The sequence below is a fragment of the Astatotilapia calliptera genome, chromosome 10, assembly GCF_964374335.1.
Source record: "Astatotilapia calliptera chromosome 10, fAstCal68.1, whole genome shotgun sequence".
In the NCBI taxonomy this organism is placed as follows: domain Eukaryota; kingdom Metazoa; phylum Chordata; class Actinopteri; order Cichliformes; family Cichlidae; genus Astatotilapia; species Astatotilapia calliptera.
This window is the reverse complement of record NC_137431.1, coordinates 5,539,609-5,567,040: the sequence shown is the minus strand read 5'-3', so window position 1 is coordinate 5,567,040 and position 27,432 is coordinate 5,539,609. Positions and strand designations below refer to the sequence as shown.

The 27,432-nt window shown below is 37.6% G+C and overlaps 1 protein-coding gene across 2 annotated transcripts in view; it reads right to left on the bottom strand.

The window, feature by feature from the left end:
* opcml (opioid binding protein/cell adhesion molecule-like) overlaps window positions 1-27,432 on the bottom strand; it is a 445,347-nt gene that overhangs the window by 244,858 nt on the left and 173,057 nt on the right. Inside the window, exon 2 of one of the 2 annotated variants that reach the window (XM_026181472.2) lies at window positions 22,736-22,811. In XM_026181472.2, the coding sequence (XP_026037257.1) occupies window positions 22,736-22,811 (76 nt within the window). Of the gene's footprint in view, window positions 1-22,735; window positions 23,646-27,432 lie in introns of those variants that run through there. The other variant, XM_026181471.2, reaches the window with a different exon arrangement.

Below are 27,432 nucleotides of genomic sequence, written 5' to 3'. Positions count from 1 at the left end.
CCAAGCCAATAACTGAACTGTTACAGGTCTCACAGATCCAAAGAGTAACATCTTCACCTGAAAGCTATAAATTTAGTGCATGATTCTTATTATTCTCAATGCCAGATAAGGGACACTGGACAGCCAGTACACAGCAAAATCTCCAGTGTTAAATTAACACTAGAGAGTGTCTATATGGGTCCACAGCTCTGAGTGTTAAATACAACACTGTTGAGTGTTAAATTAACACTTTTGACAGTGTTATATGTTTAAAAGTAACCTAGTCAGTTTTGAAGATTAACCATGGCTAACACTGAGCAGTGCTGATTTTCTAACACTGGAAAGTAACTCAAAATGTTAGAAATATTCCAGTGTTAGAAAATCAGCACTGCTCAGTGTTAGCCATGGTTAATCTTCAAAACTGACTAGGTTACTTTTAAACATATAACACTGTCAAAAGTGTTAATTTAACACTCAACAGTGTTGTATTTAACACTCAGAGCTGTGGACCCATATAGACACTCTCTAGTGTTAATTTAACACTGGAGATTTTGCTCTGTAGAAGGTTAAAAACACTCAGTCTCAATATAGTATGAGCCTTGTAGGAGTAGAGATGGATCGATCCGATATTACATATCGGTATCGGTCCAATACTGACGTAAATTACTGGATCGGATATCGGAGGGAAATAAAAAATGTAATCCGATCCATTAAATATCAAAAAGCACCTCACAAAACTTGCGACACGGCGTAACTCGGCTCATAACTGTAGCACGTTGGAGCAGTATGCATTACGTGATAGAGCGGCTGTGTGTATTTGTAGCCTCGCTAGCAATCCGGCATTTCATCTCCGAGGAAGTGATCCCAGAGAGAAGTAAAGCAAGTGTGTAAGTTCATCTCTGAATGTTTGTAAAGCATTCCTGCGTTAAGCTTAACAACCGATACATGGAGCGACTGCCTCTTTCCCCCTCCCTCTCCTGCTGCTACTTCAATCATGAAACTGATCAATTGTCATGAGCTCATGTATTTCTTGTATATGTTTTTTCCATATGTTATGGTGGTTTTCTCTCCCTTTTTGTCCTTTCTCCCTGGGTGCTCCCGGATGTTTTGGGGTCGCTGAGGGGACTGCGACCCGGAAGTGTTCCCGCACTGGGGACTGCCGCACCTGCCGCCCATTAGCCCTCACCAGCTGCAGCTGATGGCTTCAGGAGGGGCGCCTTATTTAAGAAGGTGGCGGAGCCCCAGTCGGCGCGGGATTATACTAAATCGAACCTCCGTAGATTAGTGTGTTGTGATCGGCTTCGCCACTAAAGGCTGCCTGCTGAGCTGTGTGTGTTTTTGTGTCACCAGGAGTCGGGAGTCAGGAACGTCGTCACGAGGGGAAATCACGGAGTGGAATCGGGTTTTTGGAGTTGTCACCTTTTCACTGCTATGGACACGTGCACTGTGTGGGATTCTTAGAGGAATCGCCACAGGAGTCACAGTGCTTGAATTGTATATAGTTGTCGTTTCTGTCCACTCGCCATAAATAAATCCACTGTCCTTCACTTAAGTCTCGCGTTTGGGCCCTACTTTCTCTACAACTCCACGGTCTGCCGTCGCAGCCCGTGACATCAATGATCACCTGATCTGCTTTTCTGTTGCGAGTCCGTCTCTCTTGTTTGTTTTTGGCCCACTTCGTGCCAGAAAGAGGAAACCAGCGGCTGAACAACAGCAGCACGTTTAACCTTGATAAGCTGTTGTTAGAATTTATTTAATATTACTTTCTACTCGAGGATCTTTTTCTACGTAGCTGACGGCTGGTAACTGTGCAGGGGCGGATCTAGCAAAGTTTAGCCAGGGGGGCCGATAGGGCATTAACAAGGAAAAGGGGGGCACAAAGACATACTTTTCTTTCTTATTCTCATTTAAAATGTCTAGCTTTTAATAAATAATTATCTGAATCTTACACCCAAAGTGTAAAATGTATAGAAGTCCATTACTGTATATAGTAACTGTTAAGTCTAATATACCCTAGTAAGCTATAGTACTTTTTCCTTTGGGAAGGTACCATCTGTGCAGTCTGCAATTCTGTTGAAGAAAGATGTTAAATCTATTTAATTATTCTTCAAAATTAATTGATTTCTGTGCATTTTTTTCCCCACACTGCATCAAATTAAAGTTGATTACGTCGATTAAGCATCATGAGGTGAAGGGTGGTTCCCTACTTTTTGTTTTTTTTTGCTGGGAGTTTTAGAACCCTATTAGTTAGGTTGCTTACTCTTTAAAATACCAGAATAGGGAGGATGGTGTAGGTTTAACTTTATTAGATTGATCAGTATTGCTGAACTATGAAATATTTTGGGTGCAGTATATTTTTTGCATACAGGTATAACAAAATAGCTTTAGTGTTTTGTTTTTTAACTTGAGTATGAACTTATACAAAAAGCAGCAAGATATTAAAAAAAAGTTTTATTGATTAAAAAAACACTATATCGGATTCATATCGGTATCGGCAGATATCCAAATTTATGATATTGGTATCATTATTGGACATAAAAAAGTGGTATCGTGCCATCTCTATGTAGGACTGAGAGGCATGAAATGTTGCTGCTGTACCATAAATAACCTGCAGTTTCATTTTAAATGTTTAACACAGCACACTCTGAGATAAGTGGGCCATGTATCATAATTATCTCTTCCCAGCAAGTACACTATTAAAGGCATACGTGTCAGTTTTTCTCCTGAAAAGAACAAATAATAATGATAGAATAATGATATTGAAGTTCAGCGCTTAATTTGTCTTTTCAAAAATCTGAGGCCCATTAACTGCTGGGTGGATCTGCTTATTTCTCAGATGAAAAGCTGTGTTAAAAGCTAGGCTTGCTCTATTTTTCTTAAATATTTGTCCCATAGCCAAAATGTTTGTTTGATTTATCCTCACCTCTTAAAACTGGGCTGTTTCCCCAGGTGATGGAACAGATGGAATATCTAATTAGTGCACTTTCATCTGCACTTTTTTTTTTGACTGATTTCAAAAACAATGAAGAGCGTCACATAAACATTTTCAGTGACATACAAACATATGCAATATGCCAATATTGTAAACTTAAAGAAAAATAAGATGCTTGTTGGGTGAAAATGATAAGATTAACAGATCACACACAAGTGTGATCTAACATCCATCACCCTGTCAGATCAAATCCAGAAACAACAATTCATCTTGCTTTAACCCTTTAAAGCCGGTAGGAACGGGCACGCTCCGTTTTGCATAACTATTTTTAAATCCCTGTTTTTTGCATATGAAACCGGAGGAGTTGTACTTACATCTTATGCCATCAGCTTGTCCTAGGTCACAGTTTCCTTCCACATAAAGCTTTGCAAAAATTGCATAAAAAGCGTTTGCAGCAACAAAAACATAATATTCCTGAAACACGCTTTGCCGATCCGATCAGCTGTTCATAACACTTCCCACATTGATAAAGAAGTCAGCGCAAACGATCGCATGTCCGCTATTTCCTGCCTGAAACCGGAAGTGACATAATTTTCGCGGAAAATGTAGTTTTTTACTTGTAGGCCTTATGAGCCTATACTGGTGTTTATATAAGTCATGTTTGACTCTATACTTTTCTGAATAGTTTCTGGGATGCTTAGAACTCGAATTGCACTGCTGGAAATAGTTTATTTTGATGCACATGCTGTTTTCTTTGCAAATTTGCATCATAGGATTGTTTTTCATTTTCCTGCAGTATATAAAAATTGCTGTATCTCACAAATAAAACTATGAAGACACTCAAAATAAATTTCCTGCTATTGTAAACTATTTTTTGCAACTTTTTTGTATTTAAAGTTTTGAGGGATAAACCTCTTAAATTTCTCCAAGTAGAAATATATGTAAAAAAAAACAAACAAAAACGATTTTCAATTCTTTTGTAGTTTATTGCACTTTTTTGCAATTAATGTAGTTATATGGACTTAATGCATACATATTATTAAAATATGGGCTATAACAGTTGTATTGATGTATAGCAACTTGAAATGCTCCCAAAAGTGGCACTACAGCATGTAAAAATATAAAGTAAGCTCTGGTGAACTTGGTTCTATGGTCTTAAAGGGTTAAACAAGTCCATCAAAGTATGCATACATGGAAAAATGTAAAAAAAAAAAAAGGTTTATTTCTTTAAAACCTAAAGGCTAAAGTTACTCTGATCATATTATCAGATATTTACACAGTATTAACACAGAGCTGTTTCTTATTAATTGAGTTGGTCTACTTTAACAATACAAAAAATGGGCTGAAAATATACACGCGCACACACACACACACACACACACACACACACACACACACACACACACACACACACACACACACACACACACACACAACTACACTAAACATCCATGTGATTGCTATGTAAGAATCAAAAACAAAAAAAGAACATTTCCCCTAGAAATATAATTCTCCATTCAAAAATTTAAAATGGCCCATCTCCACAGTCCTGGACACTGCATTAAATATAACATGTTCGGCTTTAAAGTTTTATTTATATAGCCAATTACCCACAACCCAAGGCTTTCAAGATTTTTATTATTGTAGGATTAAAACCCTAAAATATTAGAAAGATAGTCCCAAAATAATCCCATCAAATCAGTTGACCCGATATAATGTGGCAACACTCGGAAGGAAAAACTCCTTCCTAACAGGAAGTAACCTGTGTCCAACTAGACACAGTGAGGGCAGACATCTGCTGTGACTGCTTGGGGGTGAGGGAAAAGAAAAGACAGTAGAAGGAAACCACTCCTACTATGGGAGAGAGTGAGAGAAGTTCAGAATTTTATAATTACTAATAATCATTAGTAATTAATGATTATTAGTATTCAATAGTTGTATATATATATATATATATATATATATATATATATATATATATATATATATATATATATATACATATATATATATATATATCTGCATAAACACAGAGAGTGAAAAGGGTGGTTGAAGGATAAATGCTCTGTTTGTCACAAACCAAGGAATGAGTTGCAGTGAAAGGCAAGACATCAGAAAAAAACAAACAATTTTAAGCCTAATTTTAAAATCAGAGAAAGTGTATGTGTCTTAATTCCAAACTTAATTCAATTCAACTCAATTCCTTAATTCCATAAAAGACGACCCTGATGGCTAAAAGCTCAATTTCCTGATCTACTTTTCAAAAATAAATACAAGTTGGCCTGCAGTCTAAGAGCTCTATATGGATAATATGATACTAGGATAAGGCCTGATTGTTCAAGATTTTATATGTAAGGAGAAAGACTTTCTAAATTTAACAGGGAGTCACTTAGGACAAGGTAATATGCAAATCATTTGGTCTCTATTTCTAGTTCCTGTTGGATTCTCACTGCACCGATCTGGATCAACTGTAGACTATTAAACAACCAGATAATAATGAATTTAAATAGTCTAGCTTAGGAGCGACAAATGCATGAAATAACTTTACAGCATAAGTGTGTTGTTTTTCTCCACTGGGCTTTCTTGTCAGTAATCTTGATTGCTGTCCATGCCTGCCTACTCTGAAAATGATTTTATTTTTAAATTTAATCCTCTGTGTTTTCTTCATTTTATAGAGATTAAGGTCAACCTCCTCAGGTAAATTCCCTAAAGCCTTTTGATACTTTGACAGGATCCTTGAGCTAGCCACTATTTCTAGAATTTCTGGATAATACCTCCCACCCACTCCATGACGTGCTGGCTAGTCACAGGAGCATCTTCAGTGAGAGACTGAGATTACCCAAATGCACCACTGAACGACACAGGAAATCATTCCTCCCTGTACAACTCCTCCATCTAATGAACAGTACACAGTGCAATAGTAACACCCTTTTGCACATCCTATACATTATACAGTTTAGAGTAAAATGTCAACCATATATATTTAACCTCAGTAATATTATGGATAATTATAAATGAGCTATTTGTATATACTAGAGCCATTTCTTACATTTTGTAAATGCTGTAATATATTCATCCATCCAGCCATTCGCTTCTGCTTATCCTATAATATATTGTGTTATTTAATTAATTCAGTCTGTTACTGTTACTGTCTTGGAGGAACTATAACCCACACAATTTCCTCAGGTATTATTAAAGTATATCCACAATTGGTAGATCTCTAGTTAGAGGAAGAAGAGTGAAGAAGAAAATGGGTGTTGTGTATCTGCCAAGTAAAGGCAATTAAAAACTAGAGTTGCTCAGAGAAGTGTTCCTCCATTGGTAGTCATACTCAAGATATCCATTCAAATAAATTGTAGGTAGAACTGTGAAATAGAGCAGCAGTAGATGAACAGTATCAAAGAAACTGCTTTGTTACTATTGTCTGTTTACAGAAATCTTTAGCTCACACCTCTTTCAAGTGACACCATGCATGCATATACTGTAACAGGTACAGCTGAAACAACATGCAGGCTATAAGACTCAACAATTGCATAAGGACAAGGATCTCCTCTCTAGTGAAGGTGGACAAGTTTAAAAACATAGGGTCAAACATCCAAAGTAATGGACAAGGCAAAGAGAGATCAATGCATATGAAAGCGTAGTGTGTGGAGTATAAGGGTGATTTGTGACAGAAGTATCAAGAGAGAAATGTGAGATTTACCCAATGGTTGTGAGGCTTCTTATGATTTGCTATGACGTATGTTTTTAAGAAGCTGAAACTGACAAAAAGACATGAGGCAGTGCTTAAACTGTTAAGATTTTCACTGGGAGTGACCATGGTGAACGGCATTAGAAATAAATAAATGTTTAAAAAACACTACTATCTCAGTGGATTTGTGATGTAGCCCTTGTACATCTGTAGCTGTTCAATTATGACAAAAATCAAAATGATGTTATTGATCATAATACATTTTTATTTAACAAGATTATACATCTACTTAAAATGAATCTTAAGTATTATGTTTTCATATTCATGGGAAGCCAATTTAGTAATTGGAAAACACTGTAAAGAGAGGCCATTAACTGGGTCAGATGATTGATTTATGTATGTCATGGTCGTACGGTCCTCCCCGGGCGATCTGGATTTTTGTGTGTATTTTCTCTCAGTCTCTCCTCTCTCCCAGGCGCGGGGTTTGTTTACGGAAGTTCGCGCTTCCGGGGAGGGCGTGGCTCGGACGACCTTCCACCCGGAAGCTCCGCCGCTCGGCTGTGGCCTCACCTGCATTTGATTGCTCTGCCAGCTGCTTCTAATCAGCCTCCATCCCAGAACTGCGGTATATAAGGACGATGCGCAACAACAGTTGACGTTGGATTATTATTCCAAGCTGGTAACACTCGTTACTTAAGGGAAGTTGATAGTCGGTTAAAGAGCTCTGCTAATTCTGTGTTTTGCTTTGTCTTCACCTAGGAGTTTGGCTCAGAGAGGAGGACCAGGAAACAACTCACGCTCGGGGTTGCACAGACGAAGGAGCACTTGGGGATTTTACCTGAAACACCTATTTGGATAGCACCTTTAACTGTTTGTGACACCTCTTGGACACTGTAAATAAACGCACTGTTCACCCTGCTAACCTGAGCTCCGCATTTTGGGTCCTCTTTTTCCCCTGCAACCTTGACAATGTAGCTTTGTTTGCTATAAATGCATTTAAATCTCTTGACATTCAATCTTACTTTTTTACTCAAAAGCAAAACATCAAATATGAAAAGGTTTGTCAAAAGCTGTTAACCAGACTCTTAACATTGAAATGAAAATCATCATTTCAATACAGCAGTAATACACTATAAGCTGCTGGTTAATGTTAAACACAATTAAATTGGTTCTTGATTGTTGTGCAACATCACTTGTTTGCTCTGCACTGCTAAGGGAAGTAGTTTATTTGGACATAAACAATGGCAAGTACTCAGGGCAGAGGTTAGCACTTTTATGAGTTAATAGACCAAAAATCAAGTTGAGTTGAGGTGGACTGATTTTTTTATTATGAACAAAAAAGTCCTTCTGCTAAATTGGCTTTATTGATTTTTCAAAGTTAAACACTGAATGTCAGAAAGGTTTTACAGTAGCTGGTTTTCCAACTAATGGACCTACATTTATTATCTAATATTTTTCTGGTAAGAAGATAGTGTATTCCACAGGGTAGGAAAGTTTCCTTATGACTAGATGGTGACATACTGACTGGAAAAATAGAACAAGCAAGCAGCAAACAGCTGCCACTAAAACATGCTGTTAGTTTTTAACCCAGCTGTATGGGGTAGCAGTGGTTTAACAGAAAACTCTCGTGCCTATAAATAAAATGTATTATTATTATTATTATTAAACCCAACAATCATATGACTCATTATGAGCAAGCACTTTGACCACAGTGGGAAGGAAAAACGTCCTTTTAACAGGAAGAAACCTCCGGCAGGACCAGGCTCAGGGAGGGCCGGCTATCTGCCACGACTGGTTGGGGTGAGAGAAGGAAGACATGACAAAAGACATGCTGTGGAAGAGAGCCAGAGATAAATAACAAGTATTAATCAGTTATTCAGTCTGAGGTATGGCAAAATGCCAAAACCTCTCAGTTTTTCTGATTTGTGGTTTCTTGATTTGCACTATAATTCATGCTATCTTTTCTCACAGCTTGCTCTAAAATAACAATACATGATTCTGTGTATCACAGCATCTCATGTAAAGGGTGTTGAATACTCTCCTCTCCTCCAGCTATCACTGTCAATTTGCCCTTGACCAAGCAAGTGAACTCTTCAATGAGCCACTGATGCTGTGGCATATCCCATGTGTGAATTCTGCATGAACGCGAACTAAGTGCAGTGAAAGTTGTTGTGCTGTGGGAAATATGAAACTACTCTCAGATGGCTTTCTTTTGGATACAGATATACTAGAACATGGTCTTTTGGCATATACCTCTTTGAAGAAGTCATCATTTTCATAAATATTGATTTTGTGCCAGAGAATAAATTACCATTATATATTTTTAGCAAACTGGTACTGAAGCTTCATAGTGAAGTTTGCTTTTGCAAAGTATTAGCATGAAATAAATACATATGAAATATAAGAAAATAAAAACCTTGGTCCCTACAGCAAGGGAAACCGGTGGCTTTTTTATACTAGGGCACGGGCAGAAAACACAACTAAATAAAAAGCTATTTAAAAAAAAAAGATTTTTCTCCTGTGTATGAGCTAGGTATTTACAAAATTTTAAAAAAAATGAAAAAATGAACAGCCTGAGATGCCACATGCACACTTTTACAACACTAGACAATTCATCCACTATCTCCACAGGAATACCTTCCTGTAAATAAGATGTATCTCGTTTTTAGCTAAATTTATAAGGAATAAACTACAAGAAAAGAGTGGAGACAATTTATTTTTGGACGAGATGTTTGTGCTGTCCAGCCTCATCTTCAATGTCCAATTACTCATCAATTCCTCAGTTGGAAATAATTGTCCACTAACACTTTTTCCTTCTGCATCTTTCTGACTGTTTAGTCACTGTTGTGCATTTATCTTCGATCAGTGTCATTGCTGTCATGGCTGGTATGTAGAGCAGGGCGATATGACCAAAAATATTTATCACGATATACATTTGAAAATTTGCGATAACGATATAACTGACGATATAATTGACACTAGACAAAATACTTTACAACTCCAAAAAAACATCAATGTATTTTCACTTAAACAAGCAGCTGTTTTTTATGTGCATTAAAGTTATATAAAAATGTAACAGTGCAAAATCCTTGCTGACAGTTTAACCAAAAGGTATTTCCAGTGGAAATTGGCTGACATATCCTCAGCATAACCATGTATAATATCCACAAAACTTAAAAAGAGGTTATACACACACAATACGGTAATATTATGTTGAAGCACAGTACATATCACTCCGCGAGGCGCCTGCCTACGATAGCCGTAATGTTCCGACAATCCATCAAGCGGTGCGGGTTTGTAGCTTAGCAAAGTTGTACTAAAACATTTGACAGATTTTTGAGCGCCGTGTACGACATAAAATCGTTTCGAGGTCAGTAAACACAACCAGAATTCATACATACAGTAAGGCACACGAGATTATAAGGGGCACTGACAATTTTCTGAAAAATCAAAGGACTGATTTTAAGTGTGACGTATTTTCCAAACAACACTGTAATAATGACGGCCCGCTAGCATGCTCTACCAAAAATAGTGCTTTGTTGTGTATCTGACGGACAAAAGCTAAACCAGTTCCACACCACTGAAGTTGCAGCATTTTTACAAACCAGTTCTGGTTCATCATTCAACGATCCACTTTCGCTCTTCTCATTCTGCGTCACCACCATGTGCGTATGTAAACAAAGGCACTGCGCATGCGCGTTTTACCCATATTCTATTGCGATATTTCATTTTCCTATCGTTGCCCAAAATTACACCGGTATTACTGTGAAAGGTATGATATAGCCCAGCCCTACTGGCATGTACCATTGGCAGAAGATTTACAGTCTCAAGAGCATGGACTACATTCTAGGACACATGTAGTTTTTCTAGGAAACCTGGACAAAGCCATAGAAGGCCCTTAACCCATCAGAAGGAGCAATATGCACTCCTTTTAGCAAAGAGGAACAGGATGAGCACTGTGAGCGCTCTACAAAATAATCTCTGAGAAGCAACTAGTCTCAATGTTCACCCTGATCAAACAATCAGATAACATGATTGATTGATTCATTCATTCATTGTTAATTTACTTCAAACATGTAAACAATATACAGGTACATTAAAATCAGTTAATATTTAGTCAGCTTCCTTACTGATATAATCTGTAATAAAAATAGTGAACAGATTTCTGATATACTATAATATCACATCATGAATTTCTTTAAATAGAGACATTCACTCAATTTCAATGTTTTCCCTTTCTTTATAGTTCGAGAAGATCATATTTTTATAACTCTTTTTGAACTGTTTTATGTTTGGACATTGCTTTAATTCCATATTCAGACTGTTCCACAGTTTCACTCCATGAACAGAAACACAAAAGCTTTTTCTTGTAGTACGTGCCTTCCCTTTTTTAAAGTTACAAAAACCCCTTAAATTATAACTTCTTTCAAAACATGCAGATGGTTCGAGGACCCAACATTATCTGCAGGGCCTTGTGCTCACTATATATGTAAAAAAAATTCCTCTCTCACCCTTTGCGGGGCAGTTTTTATCCTCCAAGCTCAGGTTCACTACCAGATGCTTGGGTGTCCTGCAGAGTATCTTTGCTGTTCCTAGGACTGCGCTTTTCTCGACAAAGAGCGTGGCTGTTGTTCCTGGTATCTGCTAGAGCTATTGGCTTTGGAGGTTACTGCGTGTGTGTGTGTGTGTGTGTGTGTGTGTGTGTGTGTGTGTGTGTGTGTGTGTGTGTGTGTGTGTGTATGTGTGTGTATTCCTGTATTCCATTTGCTTGGAATATTTAACATTTCATAATTGCACAAATTCTGAACATGATTCCCAAAGACATGGGGGAAGGGGATCAATCTGAAGCGAATCAATTAATTACAGCCAGTGGTTTCAACCACTTATTTGTCTAATGTGGTATGACATTCTTCCCAGATGACTCCTAGTCATTTTTATCCATATTAATGAGCACCATCAGCTGGCCGACTGAGACAAATTCCCTCCTTCCTTCCTTGTCTTCAGACAGTGAAATCTGGTTGTAATAATAAATCAAGGCCACTTATCGATTTCCAGTGCCTAAGTCAGAAACATACAGTAAACACTATGTGCATTAAAGTGGGACACTGCAGGGACCCCGCATTTTCCAAGATCAGTGCCTCACCTCTACTCAAATGAATGTTCTACCTTAAAACATATTAAAAAAAGACTAGTTTTGATTGCATTGGTCAATATATTTTTTTACAAAAGGGAGTTATTTTCAGGCATTGACATGCATGTTACTGAGATGTGTGTAAGATCTGTGACAAGATCTGTGACATTTCGCATCAAATCTTCTTATAAGCTAAGGCTGACAGTTAAGGCTCATTTACAGCCATATTTACTGCATTCTGTTGGTAATTGACGAATGTAGCTTGGTTTGTGCTGACGTTGTTCCAGTAGTATTAGTTAAGTCTTATCACTATACTACCCTGAGCATTTTGAAGGCAACTGAAAAATATTATGTCAACCCCATACTTGATTCTAAGTATAGCTGAGCCGCACTATCCTTGAAGCAGCATTAGCCAGGGAACAGAATCAATGGGAAGCACATTTCCCTGGCATATTCCTCCATTAGGGGGATCTGTTTTGGTAGAGGGCCGACGGCTGAGATCCAGGACTCAAGGAGAGACGGGAGAGTTAGAAATGATTTGCCAGGTCACCGGAGGCCAATACTTTGTTGTGACAGATGGTCAGAGATGTCTCAATGAGGGAGGAGAGATCTTGAGCGGAATGAACTAAGGATATAATGCTGGAGTTTCCAAGAGCTACATTAATTAACAGTTCATCAGCTTATATGCCATTACTTCAGATAAATGTCGAATGATGAAAATCCTTTTCCGTTGTGCTCGTGGCTGCAACAAGTAACAATCACCTCTATTGGGGAATAACTGCAAAGTGAAAAGTTATTTTGGTTTTGGTTTTACATTTTGGTTTCTACTTGAGCGGTAATTCTGAGGTGCCTCTGACTGCTGTGACCAAAAAGTTTCCAGAGGTGCAAAAAGCAGATTCTCAAAATGCAAACCCTGTGCCCACTTATATTAACAGGCAAAGAGTGTGCTGACACCACATACGCAAGCTTTCTAATATGACTTGTATTGCCCCTAGAGAGGATGCCCTATTTTTTCAGCATTCCATTCCTAAAAGAAAAAATATACAACAAAAGGACATTCCTCATTAATAAATATATAATCAACTTTTGCTTATATGCACATCGAGAAAATTTCTAAATCAAATTCTTGTCTTAAAACCATAAAGAGGTTAAAACTGGAGAGAATCAGATTTTACTCATTATTTTTGAAAATATATGCAACTTGGTGTTCTTAAGTCTAACCACCTCTCCTCTTCTTTAGAGGTTGACATTCTATACTGTATTCCTATGTAATATATTATTTGTGTTCACACTGCACACATGTAAAAAGACAGGCAGACATGGAGATTTCATAAGTACATTTTAGTTCTCCTTGAAAACTGACAAACTAATAAACAAAACTCTCAATGATGATATTTTGATTTCAAAGAGATTTTAAATGAAAGAAAACTCATGCACAAACAGATAATAGTGGTAAATGCATTCTGTGTAATGAGTACTATAGTTACCTTGTCTATATGCATTGCAAATCTTACCAGTATTGCTGTTTAAATTTCAAGGCCACTTTTTTTTTCATAAAAAGCTGCTTTTGTGATTGGAAAAACAGCAAATAGATCATAATCAAAAATTCCAACATTTGGAATTTTGGAAAAGCGACAAGAAGTGGAGGTAACTGAACTTTCTTAAAGTAATAAGATATTCAGGTAAATTGTGCCACTGGACTTAAACCTGATGATGTAGGAATTTTCTCACACAGAAAAAAATACTCTTATGCACCACACTTTCATACATAAATGTATACATCATACAGTATTATATTACTTTTCCTCAATGCTTGCTTCAATTGATGAGTAAGAGAGATGTGCTACAAACAATATGGAAAAGGTAGGTGCCTGGCAGAATGTGGCATGAATGGAAGGTGCTCCTGATGAGTATTAATGATATCAGAAAAATGCACCCAAACATGCACAAGGTGGGGACAGCAAAGACAGGCTGTAATGGATGTGGCTGGCTCTCACTAGTGGAGAATCTAGTTGGACTGCAACACAGCGCATAGGTTTCTGGGTATTAAAAATTAATGACTATCTCAGTGATTTACGACAACACAGGATGCTGAAACTCAACTCAACCTTCCTCAAGATGGATGCCTAGGTTGTGATAAAGGAAGACGATGCAAGCCTGGTGGACTACTGGTGAGTGGGACATCAGAACTTGACCCTCAGTATCTGCAATATCCAGAGGTTTTCACCTTGATGACATGATCTACATGACATTTACCCCATTAAGTGTTGAGAATGGTATAAAGACTAGAATTAAAGATCACTAATTAATATATCTGGATTTAGAAAGTATTTTACTGACACAATGCATTTTCTGTCCATATATGTCTGAATCCATATAGGTCAAACTTAACACTTGTTCCACTGAATGAAAGAAAACAAAATGGCTGAAGAGAGAGCTTAGCATCTCCATGCTTGTTAGCCTACCCTTAGGCTTTCCATTTTAATACGTCCTTGTCCGCTCATATTCCTGATACCATTTTTAGCTGTGACTATCTTCCTAATAGTGTACTCATAGTGCAGTACAGTGTTTTAAGTCAACGTCTGTGAACTTGTGAACATTAAACAAGAAGTTGACAGAGAGGCAGGAGGTAGTTAAATGATATTTACAATCATGAGATATGACTTGCTGACTTAAAAAAAAACACTGTAGGACTGCAAAGAGGTCTAAGTAGCATGAATCATTTCTTTCTTATGAAAAATGGCACAAGCTTTAAGTAATTCTATACAATTAAGCTACTGTTGCTTTGGCTGTCTTTTTTCCTAGATGGCGCAACAGTCATGACTGATTGAAGCCTACACATATATAGTGTAGTTTCACAGGGCCATGGATACTTATTCAGTCAAGGAGTTCCTTTGCTTTGAATAATGTATGGGGCTCATTTATGCAGGAAAAGAATAGGAAGTTTAGCATTCCAGTGTTTCTTGCCTCAAATGTTTCTCCAGGCCAATGATTTCCATTGGTGACTCAATGGTTTTGTCTTGGGAATAAGCAAAAGCCTGCCAAAATACATGATAGTTTCTACTGAATAACAGATAAGCCTATGGCCACAATTACAAATACACCTTTTACTAGAAATCAACCCTTCATTCTGCGTGCACTACATTCCCAGCCCAGTAAGTATGCATTTTAAGTACTGTGCAAACATATAATAACATGAAGACTGCTCAATATACTGGAGTTCTTTTGGTCAGTTCTACATGTCTTGATGTCTTTGTTTAGCAGTAAAAATGCTTTAAGATCCACTTCCACCTTGGATGACGAGGATAACAAGTAATTATGAGTAGCTTTCTCAGTCTCATACAACTGCAGTGATCACTGCAAAACAAATGTATAATATCCGTGTCCAGTATGTGTTTTGCAAGCATATAACTGCAGTAAACAAGATATACTATGATGCAACATCATTGTATAGTCATATCTATGGCAGAAATCGAATAAATAATCAAATAAGTATTAGAGCTATGACTAGCTATACTTATTGAAGAATCACTCAGCTATTGGTACATTAGTTACCCCTTAGTCATCTTTGACTCTATATTCTTTAGTCTATGGAATAATATTATGGATGTCCTGTATTATCCAACCTACAAGACTTCAAGATATTACATTTTTATTTCTAAAACACAAAACAGCACCAGCAAAACCTCTTTGGATACCAGAAAATGCAAACTCACTAATCGTTTAATTTACTAGACACTTGACCTTAAAAATGATAGTGATTTTCCATTTAATTTAATCCCAGATTTCCTGTTCATTTTTCAGCACATAAAGTTCGTAGACTACGTGTTAGAAATTTCCATCTGAAAAAGCATACCAAAATTCAGTCAATAGTTTCACAACACTGAGGTCAACACAAATAACCTTAAGCTCTGTGGACAAGGGACTGAAATAAAAACCATGAGAAAAAGTAAATATATTTGTATTTATATAGACCTAATTAACATGTATTTTAAGAAGTGTCTGCAATAGTGTCTAAAACTGAGCAATTGGAATATTATATTTCTATTACAACAGTTATTTGTACCTTATGTACCAATGGAAGAACAAGTTGTTTAACCCAACTACTGCTTTTGTAGTAATACCCCATAAGACAGCCTGATGTCAGACATAACAATGTCTCACTGTAAACATATATAGTGAGTCACCCAACCTGACTTGGTACAAAAGACAATTCAAATGACATCTTCTTAAAAAAGGTTGTGCCAGTTCCCAAGTTGCACCTTTGTTCAGACAGTCCTGACATCATACCATTCATTTCTCCACACTCTACTATACAATGCTAAAACAGAGAATGTGCCAAGGGTCAGCCACACAGTGTTTTAGCCATCTCTGCTGCTCATCTATCGAGCTGGGAGAAGTGCCACAGCGAGCCATATTCCAAATGGTCTGTCAGTGAAATATTCAGTGGCAGTGAAGGAAAGCAGAAGCTCTCTGTTGATATTTTCAGAGGTTTCTGAAGCAGAACAACAATGACTTCATGTTTACCCCTCATTGATAATGAGACTTAAGCTAGAGACAGAGCTCTCCTCAAGGATAATGGTTATATCTAAAACAGGATTTACCACCTACCTACTCAAACAGATTCCAGCCAGACCTCCAATCAGTGTCTCATAAAATATCAGCTGGATGACTGCATCCCAAAGCCACTGCCATGAATATCAACAGTGACTCGCAGAACACAGAGGAAATAAAGGCATGAATGATGCAGAGTGTTTGTGGTTATCAAACAGGGTAGGTCCATCCTGCGTGACCCATTCATTTCCACTGTATTCTCATCACTGCCAGTGCAAACAGAGATGAGAAAGAATAACCTTTAAATATGGACAACTCCCATATCATTGAAGTGATTCGATTTGGGTAGCTGAATATACACCAAAGAATACACCAAAGTGTCTTGATGCATGCTCAATCATCCAGGTAAATAGATCCCAAAAGTTAATTCTGTTCATCTGGATGTAGCGTTTTCAGTGGGGGAAAAACAATCCCACTGAAAATGCTACATCCAGATGAACAGAATTAACTTTTGGGAATACACCAAAGAGCAACATCTCACGTAGAGTTAAAGATACAAACAAAATGACACTACCAAATGGCCGTGAAACACTCTACAGTTAAATAAAAGACCAGCAGTAACTCAGATGTCAGCCATATTCTGTTGTCCTTGGGTTTTCACTAGTTCAGGATAGTGTAAATCACATGCATGTCTTGCCCTACCAGTGGAGCTCCTCACTTGCAGGTGAAAATAATTGAATGGTGACACCTTGTGCCACAGAGGTGTCTTTCAACTACTAAATATAACTTGAGAAACATTTGATAAGAATTGTAGCTTAGCATGAGTGCTGTGGATAAAAATCACGTGTTCCTCACATTTATTACAAAAACTCTCAATTTAAAGTAATTTGAATTCTTTATTGTTTTTTACTTTCAGTAATTATTTACATGAAACAACAGCTGGCATGGTGATATGTAAACCTGCTATGTATTACAAACTGCTCAGTTCACTAGCCATGGCATTTCAATGGGCATTAGCAAGTCTAGTTAGGTGCTTTAGCCTGAAGGTAGTATGACTAAGCCTTCTGTACATGTTTTTATAGAGCAGGTAAATTGTAAATTATATTCATTTATATAGAACCTTTCTAAACTTACTACTAACTCAACATATTTTACAATTATGCTTTAAAGTATATGGTACATTCATGCAGTACAACCATGAACGTAATAAGCATAAACACAGGGATGGGTTGTTAATTGTAAATAAATATTGTTAGTACACTATTTTACTCTCTATTCAGTGTCCACTGAGCCACTGGCAGTGCAATATAGTGCTCTCTGGCTCCAGAACTGATAATATTGTTCCAAATTTTTCACAGTACTACTGCCTACTATCTCCATCGCAATATGCAGCACAACCACTTATCTTGGTACTTAATGATTGCCACAAGTCATTCACTAAACAAGTAGAAGCAGATAGAGTGCTGTAAAAATTATTTTCTCCCTTGGAGATTTATTTCCATTTATATTTTGAGAATTTGTTTTTTTCTTTGCAAATAACACACAAAATGTGAATTTTCCTCAAATCATGTTTTTTTTTATTTGTTAAACAGGGTGTTTTTAAATGATCGTTTCATTTATTAAGAAAAAAAAATTAAACTCAAGATCAGTTGAAAAGCAAAGTCAGTGTGGAAAGGGTTACAAATGCATTTTAAAGCTTGGGGAATCCAGTAATCTTTACTGAGTCATTATCCACAAATAAAGAAAACCTTCAAGAGTGGAGAACCTTCCCAGGAGTGGCCAGCCTAACAAAATTACTCTAACAGCATATTGACAACTCATTCAGGAAGTCACAAAAGAACCGAGGACTGCGAGCCTCACTTGCCTGAGTTTAGCTCAGTATTCAGATTTAACAAAAAGGAGACTGTGTTATTTTTCGCCAGGAGTGTTTTTTGCGTGGAACTCTCCCATGTACGCCATTTTTACCCAAAGACTCATTTCAAATTTGCCAAAAAACATACACATCTTCAAGATCTCCAAAGGGGTAAATATTCTGTGCAGTGACAAGTCAAAAGTTTTTGGTTTTTGGAAAAGTTCTGTCCAATTTCTAAAAAGAACATAATTCTAACAATCAAATGTGGTGGTGGTAGTGTGATGCTCTAGGGCTGTTTTGTTGCTTTAGGACCTAGGCACCTTGTTATAGTTGATGGAGTCATAAATTCTGCTCTCTACCAGAAATTCCAGAAAAAAAATGTCTGGGCCCTAGTTTTTGCCCTGAAGCTCAAGTCCACTTGGATTATGCAATTGGACAATGATCTGAAACACACCAGCAAGACCACTTCTGACTGGCTAAAAAGAGATGGCTTTAAATGGTCTAGACTTAAATCCACTTTAGATGATCTGGCATGACCTTACACAGGCCATGCATGCTCAAAACCCTCCAATGTGCCTCAACTGAAAACAATTCTCCAAAGACGAGTTGGCCAAATTGATATGAAAGACTCATTAATGTAGCACAACTAGTTATTAGGTTTGGGGGACAATTACTTCTTTGAATAGGCTCAGGTAGGTTTGCGTGAAATCGTCATTTTAAAACCGAATTTCTATGTATTCAACTCATCTATGTCCAATTATGAAAATATGTTCGGTAATCTGAAACATGTAAGGGTGACAATTTAAAAAAAACAAAAAACAAAGAAAAGAAATCAGAGTAGGGGGTAAATACCTTTTGACAACACAGTATTTATTATTCAGAAAGAAAAGAGAAATGCTTGTGCAAAAATGCTGGGATTACCCGCAGCTGCACATTCTACCTTAAAGACAGTCATACCTGTATAATATACACATACTGGCTTTAAACTGATTTGTTTCTCTAATATGTGCAACCCAGGGATTTTTTTCGTGGTGATCTGTGTATTTGTGGAAAAAAGTCATATTGTTTCTAAAGCTGAGCTGAATGATGCTAATTATTCTGCTGCTCACATCTTCTGAAGTTCCCGCTGGCAGTGGCTTTCTTTATGTCAGAATGATACTGCTTTGTGTTGCCCTTGACTGTCTTAATATTAAAGCTTAGTCGAAGCAAAATAACCTTTGAGGAATTCTTCTACCTACAGCTCGGAAGCAGCAATCGTTCATTTAAAATGTATTGCCAGAATCACATTAATGCTGTACTTTCCCTGGAATAAAAGCTTTTAACTCTTGACAACCTGCTGCTGTCACTTGGCTCGCATCACTATATTTGATTCCTGATGTGAGATAGAAACACTTTCTGGTTCAGCTTGGAATGTATCATTGTTTGAATTTCTTGTTTTAGGACAACTTTGATAACCTGAAGAAATTTACTGTCAGGAAAATGCAACAAATGAGATCATGGCTGCCTTCCAAGCAATAATGCATTTCCCCAAATATGCAGTTTCTCAGTGCTATAATTTATTTGCAAATATGTGTTATTAGAATATAATTGTAGCAGTGTTTTAATCTTATTAAATGACTGTTTAATAAATACACAGACAGTGTTGCCATTCATGTCAAATGAAACAATCAAATCAGAGGTCAGCTCCACAGCTGCCCTCATCCTCTGCCTCCAGTCCAAAACTTGCTGCCCCTGGTCCACCTCTCTAAGTCCAAATCTCAACACCTGCTGTCCTTCCAAGCTTCTGCATCTTTGCCATTTGGTTGATGAGGCTCATCACAGGCAAGGCAGAGGGGGCTCACAGCATCAGCCTTGCAGGGTGCTCTAGGCATGTAGCTGTCAAATGTGGACATGGACAATGCCATCGCATAGCAGCTCCACAGGCCTTATTCCCACCCACAGAAGCCAGCAAGGCGGAGGAGAATTATTTCTGTGTTGCTTTCATCATCATCCAGTGGCCCCTGCTTGGGGGAAAGCTCAAAGCAATGCATGTGGATGGCATGGTTTCCTACATTATGGACTGACTAGCTCACTGACAGCTCATCTTGCTCAAGGGCAGCGTATTGGATACACTGTGGCGCAGCACAGGGTTACTCTATTGTCAGCTTTTGGTTCAATTTCTAAACCTCTCTTTTAAAGATTGAACTTGGGGTCATGGCAGTGCAACAGGTTCTTTGATGACTTCTCTGCTGTGGGGTGTACATGTTAGGATAGGAAAAGGAGAATATTAAGGAGCCAAAAACCTAACATCTGCTACAGTCACAACCTTTTGCAGCTTGACATCAGCATGACAAAGGAGCTAGTGGATTTCAGCCAGTCACCATTCAGCGTGAGGAGTATGAAATGGCTGGTTTTAGTTAATCCAACAGGCTACCTAACAAGTTCTATTAATAATTTATACAGGCTAGAAATGACTAAAAGATTACCAGAGTAGAACAGGGGAGAAAAGATGAAGACTAGGCAGAGTTCCATCTTGGACTACATAGGGGTGCAACCAGTGTATGACACATGATGACCTTCCACATACTATAGCGTCCAAAAGACATTACAGTAATTCTAGTCCAAGTACCTCATGTCAGGCAGCCTAGAGTCATTTGAACTCTATTGCCCTACTCTGACAACCAAAGGTACTGAGCCACAGCATATAAACATAAGAATTTTACTACATAATTACATAGCCACAGAAGTTTGTCTATTGAGTTGCTTGTGAATTATACTTACATCTGCAGCAGAAACATTTTTCTTCATATGCTTCCTTCTTCACATTTACGGATTACATTATTTTCATGTGCTTACTGTCACAAACTTTCAGCATTTCATTTTCTGTATTTATTACAATTTCATCCTCATTCAAACTAAATTTAAAAATATCTAATTTCCAGATACAGGTAGGTAAAAAGTTAAAAGTACAAAAGTACAAAAGTTAAAAGCCACAGGGCGATCGTGGCTCAAGAGTTGGGCGTTCGTCTTGTAATCGGCAGTCCGATCGACAGTCTCGGTCGTTGTGTCCTTAGGCAAGACATTTCACCCGTTGCCTACTGGTGGTGGTCAGAGGGCCCGGTGGCGCCAGTGTCCAGCAGCCTCGCCTCTGCCAGTGCGCCCCAGGGCAGTTGTGGCTACAATGTAGCTTGCCATCACCAGTGTGTGAATGGGTGGATGATTGTGTATAGTGTAAAGCGCTTTGGGGTCCTTAGGACCAAGTAAAGCGCTATACAAATACACACTATTTACTGCGTAAACTTTGTAAATCCCAGAGGAAATGATGTAAATTAAGTCAATGTCAAGTCAATATGACAACCATAGTATATAATTTGCAATATTTTCATCCTCATCAAATCACTCATAATCCCATCCAAAGAGCATGAAGGCTCCCTTATAATTATGGAATTGACCACCCCTTTTAACATAGAAATGTTTCATCGCAGTCTGATAAAGATGAGCTCTTAAAGCTTGTAGGCAGTGGTTTCTCCAGCAAAGTGGCGTGCTTCACAGGTAAGTAAAAGAGCCATTGGAGTTGAAACATGAGTGACTTGCTTGCTTTTATTTATCTTTTCAGAACAGACCAATTTTTGGCAGAGATAATGAAATTCTAAATTGTCTACTTAAGTATGATTCACAAGTGACTCTCACATAAGAAAAAGATCCATATTAATTATTTTTAATTGTTAACAATGTGTGAAAGTTTAAAAACTATTGATCCAAACAATGTCAGAAAACAAAGCTACTGGATTAATGTGTTTCTCTACATATGTCACCAATCTATAAAATCTAATAAATACATATAATTTATTTTTACATATTGGTGTGTATTTATGTATGTATTCATGTGGGTAGGCAAATGTACCGTACCCTATCTGTCATTCTTTCACAGGGATTCTGAATTTCTAACACCGCACCTGCTTTATTCTGAAACAATATGAACAGCAAGCCAGCAACACTCAAACAAAATAATCTCACAGTGCAGAGTGGGGAGATGAGAAAAAATAAAATATCATAAAATGCAACATTGACACATAGTTAAATCATATGCTGGAGTGCTATAATAGAACACAGATTCAAATATACAAGTGTTAAATCTGATAAGAACACTGTTAACCACTCAAAGTTCTTAAAAGATGAAAACAACACATAGCTTTTCACAAAGAGTATGAATAAAATGAAAATAAGTCATAATTGCATTTGTATTTGTATCACATGAGCAAATCAATAGTAGGGTACGCAACCCCTCCTAATTTTCAATTTGAGCACCTCAGCTCTGTGCATCCTCAACAAGACATTAACCAGTAAGATCAATAACATTCAAGGGCAATGAGCAGAATGGGCTAAACACCGAGTTAGGCATGCTATAACTTATCTTCTGCATGTGCACCTTTAAAACAAACAAGCACTAGTGCGTTCTTATATAGGTTATGGTGACCTTTAGTAACTCATGTAGTACCGGGCTTGATTAGCTGTTCGGACCAAGACATAGAAGCTATAAAGACGGAATCAGTTCCCGTGCTGCACAAGAGGAAATCATATTAGTGATGTGACAATGAAATATAATCCGAGACTTACTTTAAGACGGCGCTGTCTCCCTGTCTGACGGTGATGTTGTCTTTTAATACAGAATCCCCGCTTCTAGCTGGAACTCCTGCAGGTACAAGGAATAACAATTTAAGTCCGATGACGACAAGGCATTTCCCAGACACCGCCAGATAACCACAAATTCCCATGTTTTTATATCACTGCGCAACTTCCAAGGGAACTTGAATGTCTGATATTCCCCTTTGCGTTTTGAGCTAGGGACCGCAAAATTCCACTCCACAAACAAGACGCAGTATAGCCTGCTGGAACTGCGCTCGACCTGCTTTTGCTTCAAACGAAAAGCCTCGTTATGAAATCCCGTAACCGTGTCTTTGCGTCCGCCAGCCGCTCTAGGAAAATGACTTCGGAGGAGAGAGAAAAGCACCGTGTTTCTCAAAGAAATGCGCACCGTCTCCTCAGGTTCGAACTGTAATCGCCGTGAAATGGATGCTCTTGCACAGATGCATCAGCCAAGACTCCCTATATATTTTTTCCTCCTCTCCCTCGGTGTTTTCTTTCCTTGGTGCTGCACGGGGGACAATATTTAAAGCTGCAAATACTCAAACAAAAGGCTGAATTCGCTCTAATATCTTCTCTCTTGTTTAGCTCCTGGAGTACTCTCTCTCTCTTTCTCTCTAATCGCCAGGTAGCATCACTTGCATGTATTATGTGGAGCATATGGTCTGCAGCCTGCAGGGCTCGCATATTCATACAGTTAATAGACAAACGGATTCAGGAACCACCGTGCATCTTTCAGGGGCGTATATAGAGGACACTTTTATTTGGTCAGATGAAAATAATTATTTCTTAGGGGACTGATTACCACAGGAAGGAAACAGGCATTTAAAATGATATTACAATCTTAGCTTTCATTGGTATAAGATGGGACAGGCAACAAAAAAACCAAAAACGAAATTGGTCAATTTCACAGTCATTTCATTCAAACTGTTCCCATCAGAGTACGATTTATGATTACTTCGGAGCTTCACATTTGCCCCTCCTCCCACGGTAAGAAGTGCTTGAGGCATGATTTTTGTTGACGTAGGGTTTGATGATTCAAGTGACCAAGTGTTCTCAAATGAGATTACTGTTTCTCTGTTTTTTCGGGTCAAGGACAACTTCAAATGAATAGAATGGTGCTGTAAGAAAAAAAATTATCATCCTCAAAAATGTTATTCTTAATATGAATTCCATCAAATGGGTCCTGTATTTCACAATTACGCCCCCCCCCCCCCCCCCCAAAAAAAGGAACCAACAAAAAACAACAACTTTGTGTTAATCTGCTGTAAATATAAATTCCTTATATTTACACACACAGATTTGCGCTGTGTGTGCAAATCTGTTTTTATTATTATTATTATTATTATGGAGTAGAATGTGAAAACCATAAATTGAGGTTGGATACTTCTGATTTTCCATTAAAACAGTAATCACGTGACTATGTGCTCTGATAAATAGCCAGTCACCAGTTAAACCCTGTGAAATAGAGTCAGTTGATCAGAATGTCTTTCACCTTTATATTTCATACGAGAATTTATGAAATGCTGACAATTCATTCATTCAAAGTCTTACTTCAAAGTCTAGAACCATCAAAATTGACATTTTAAAATGTCATACTGACCTCTACCTGTAATGATTTACACTGATGTCTTTAATTAAAAGAAGCATCAATAACTTGTAGATTTTTACAAAAATCCAGTAGTGAATCATTTTAAATTAATGTTAACCACTTTTAAAGGCTGCAGGGCGTTTCTTTAATGTAAAATATATAAAGGTCTTAGTTCAACAGTTTAAAATGTTGAAATAAAAAATCTATCAACAGAATATGAAGAATTAACAGCTATAATATGCTAAAGACTTCTATGCATGAGTTCTGGATAAATATCCCCCAAGGTAGCATGCCAAGCAGTTGGTGCTCTCCCATATCAACATATAATACCTCTTTGTACTTAAGATGGAATAGCAAATTGATTAATTAATTAATGTCCAGTCTAACCACAATACAACTTCACAGAATAAAAATGTATTACTGTCAAGAAACATATTTTTAATATACACACATCCTGTCAAACATGTTGAAGAACAAGCAGTTAAAGAATGAAACAAAGAAAACAATGAATGAGGCATTTGGCAAATGGCCACTGGATTCCATACCAATTGGAGATTGATGTTAAAGGCTGAGTCAAATTGGGCTAAGACTATGATATCAATAAATAGGATCAAGACAAGCCACTGTGTGTTATGTTATGGTCAGTATTTTAAGAATATTCTGTATAGTGCACTTTTAGAGGAAAGTGTTAACATTAATGAGAAGCTGAACTTCACTGAGCCACATTGGCTTTGTTTACTAATGTGCTCTTGCTCTTTTCTCCGCTCCCCATCTGTATGCATGGAGGGGTTGCAGGCCACTAGGGATGAAAGTGGCACTTTGCTGTGTACCTAACAGAAGCTCTCACGATTACTATGACAGCTTTTGAGTCTCATAAGAAGATTGAACAAGATAATTTCTTTACCTCAACATCAATTTGGGATGCTGTTAAGATATTGGATAGAAGGCAACAAATGACAATGCACTGAAAGCACTGAGTGTCATCACTCAAGATACAAGTAACACATGATGTTGTTCCTGTCTAGTATCAAATGCTTGCGCAAGTGTGAAAGCAGCAATGGGTTCTTCTGTTCATCAGACTTTTCACACACACAGCCTACTTGACAATACAAATATTCCTACAATATTGTCTATTGCCCAAAAGACAATCATGTAGCATAAAGCAATGCTTTTTGAAGACTTTATTAACCAATTTTATGATTGAGAACAAAAACTTCAGCACAATGTCATTAACCATGAAATATATAGTCCACAATGTCCTGTATATCCCATTTGTTACCATTTCTAGGCGATAGGTAAATGCTGTTTCAGTTTCCAGAATTTTCCACCCCAACACAAATTACTGCTGAGTTCACAAGTCAGTACCTTTTGTTACGTTCATTTTATTTAAAGTTGTTATTTAGAATTTATGACGATGTCTTGTGCCAGAGAAATTGGGTAAAGATAAGACTTAATTAAAATGATAGTTGCTTTTGATGCCACACAAGTCCTGACTATGCGCACAACTTAATGGTTTTTAAATTAAAACCCCTCCCTGACCTCAGCAAAATGTGGTCTTAATTAGAGTCAAGAGTACAGGGTGGTTGTAAGCTCAAGCACTTGTTCACAGATACTTCTTTGTTTGATTAGAGCTTCATTTGGTCACATGGCATTGCTCTAACACCATTGTGGCTTCTGTTTCCACACTGCTTTGCACAGCGAGGATACAGCGGGTTTAATAAGAAAACAGAAGCGATGAGGAGTGGCTGCTATGTGCAGTCAGCTATCAGCTTGTTGGAGTACTGTTCTGGGAATATAAGACTGCAATCCATTTCAATCCGTGTCATGTGTATTATCCTTTTGCCCCTCATTGTGCTGCCTTACAGCAGGTCAGGTGAATCCGATGACCTTGCCAAATCTCCACCACAAGTGAGAGAGCCAAGCATGCAGAAATGACAAATTATAATGGCATTGTTTGTTGGATATCCCACATGAATCATTCTTGGTGTATCACACAAACATAGAGGGAGAACAGAAGATAAAAAGAATGCTCAGTTGTGTGGCCTTGAAAAACTGTGCATGCACTAAAACAGGAAGTGGACATATTGATTTTAACAGGCTGCCTTTGTCCTTCATTCAACATCTTTTACAACCGGCTTTAGCCATATTGAATTCTTGCATTGTGTTTCATTTAGTTTACTTATACATGCAGTGACATCATATAATTTCCTGCTGCAACGTATTAACACCAGACCCTGGGTGGTTCATTCAGACTATCCATACTAATCTTCATTCATATCATGCAAGGATGGGCAGAGCGAGCAGACAATGGACGGGCCTCATACCAAAGCTAGTTAATACCCATGCAAAAACATGGAGAGACTGAATAAAGAGCATCCATTCAATGGATTCAGTCATCTGCAGTAGTTTAGATCCTTCTGGCACACAGTTGTAACATTGCACAACATATCCTTGAAAGAGTGACATTCTGTGGTTGGTCCAGCAAAATTTTGGGAAACAGTTTGAAATGTAGTTGTGTGTGGTAGTATCCATAATCTTTTACAGCCTTTCTAAACATCAAGTCCCAGTAAACAAGAATTTTAGAATACATTTTAACATTATTTATGATTACTTTTGTTTCACATCTGAGCCTTATGAACCAGAACGCAGCTTTCTGATCAGTTCTAAGAGAATAAGAAAATGCAGTGGAATTCTGTACAAAAACAATGTCTTGACTTTTAGTACTCTATTTTAGAGGTAATAATTTGAACTTGCCTTCCCTTACATTTGTGTTTCATTTGGGCTTTTCTGTACTTTTCAATAACTATACATACTATGTATATGTTCATTTCAGAAGACAAAGGTGGCTTTTAAATCACTATTAAGTCTGCCATTACTTTTATGAATTTGCTTCATTTTTCACTGTAGGGCATCATTGTTACTGGTAAAATCTGGTTTGCTTTGTAATGTAATTGGCTGAAATGGAGGGCTTACTGGGTTTTCTCTTTGAAGGTAGACATTCCTTCTGCTGTTTTCTCTTCTCTATATTTTTTTAATTAAATTGCTTCTTGTTTCAGGTTTGCTTTAAACTGTGTAGAAG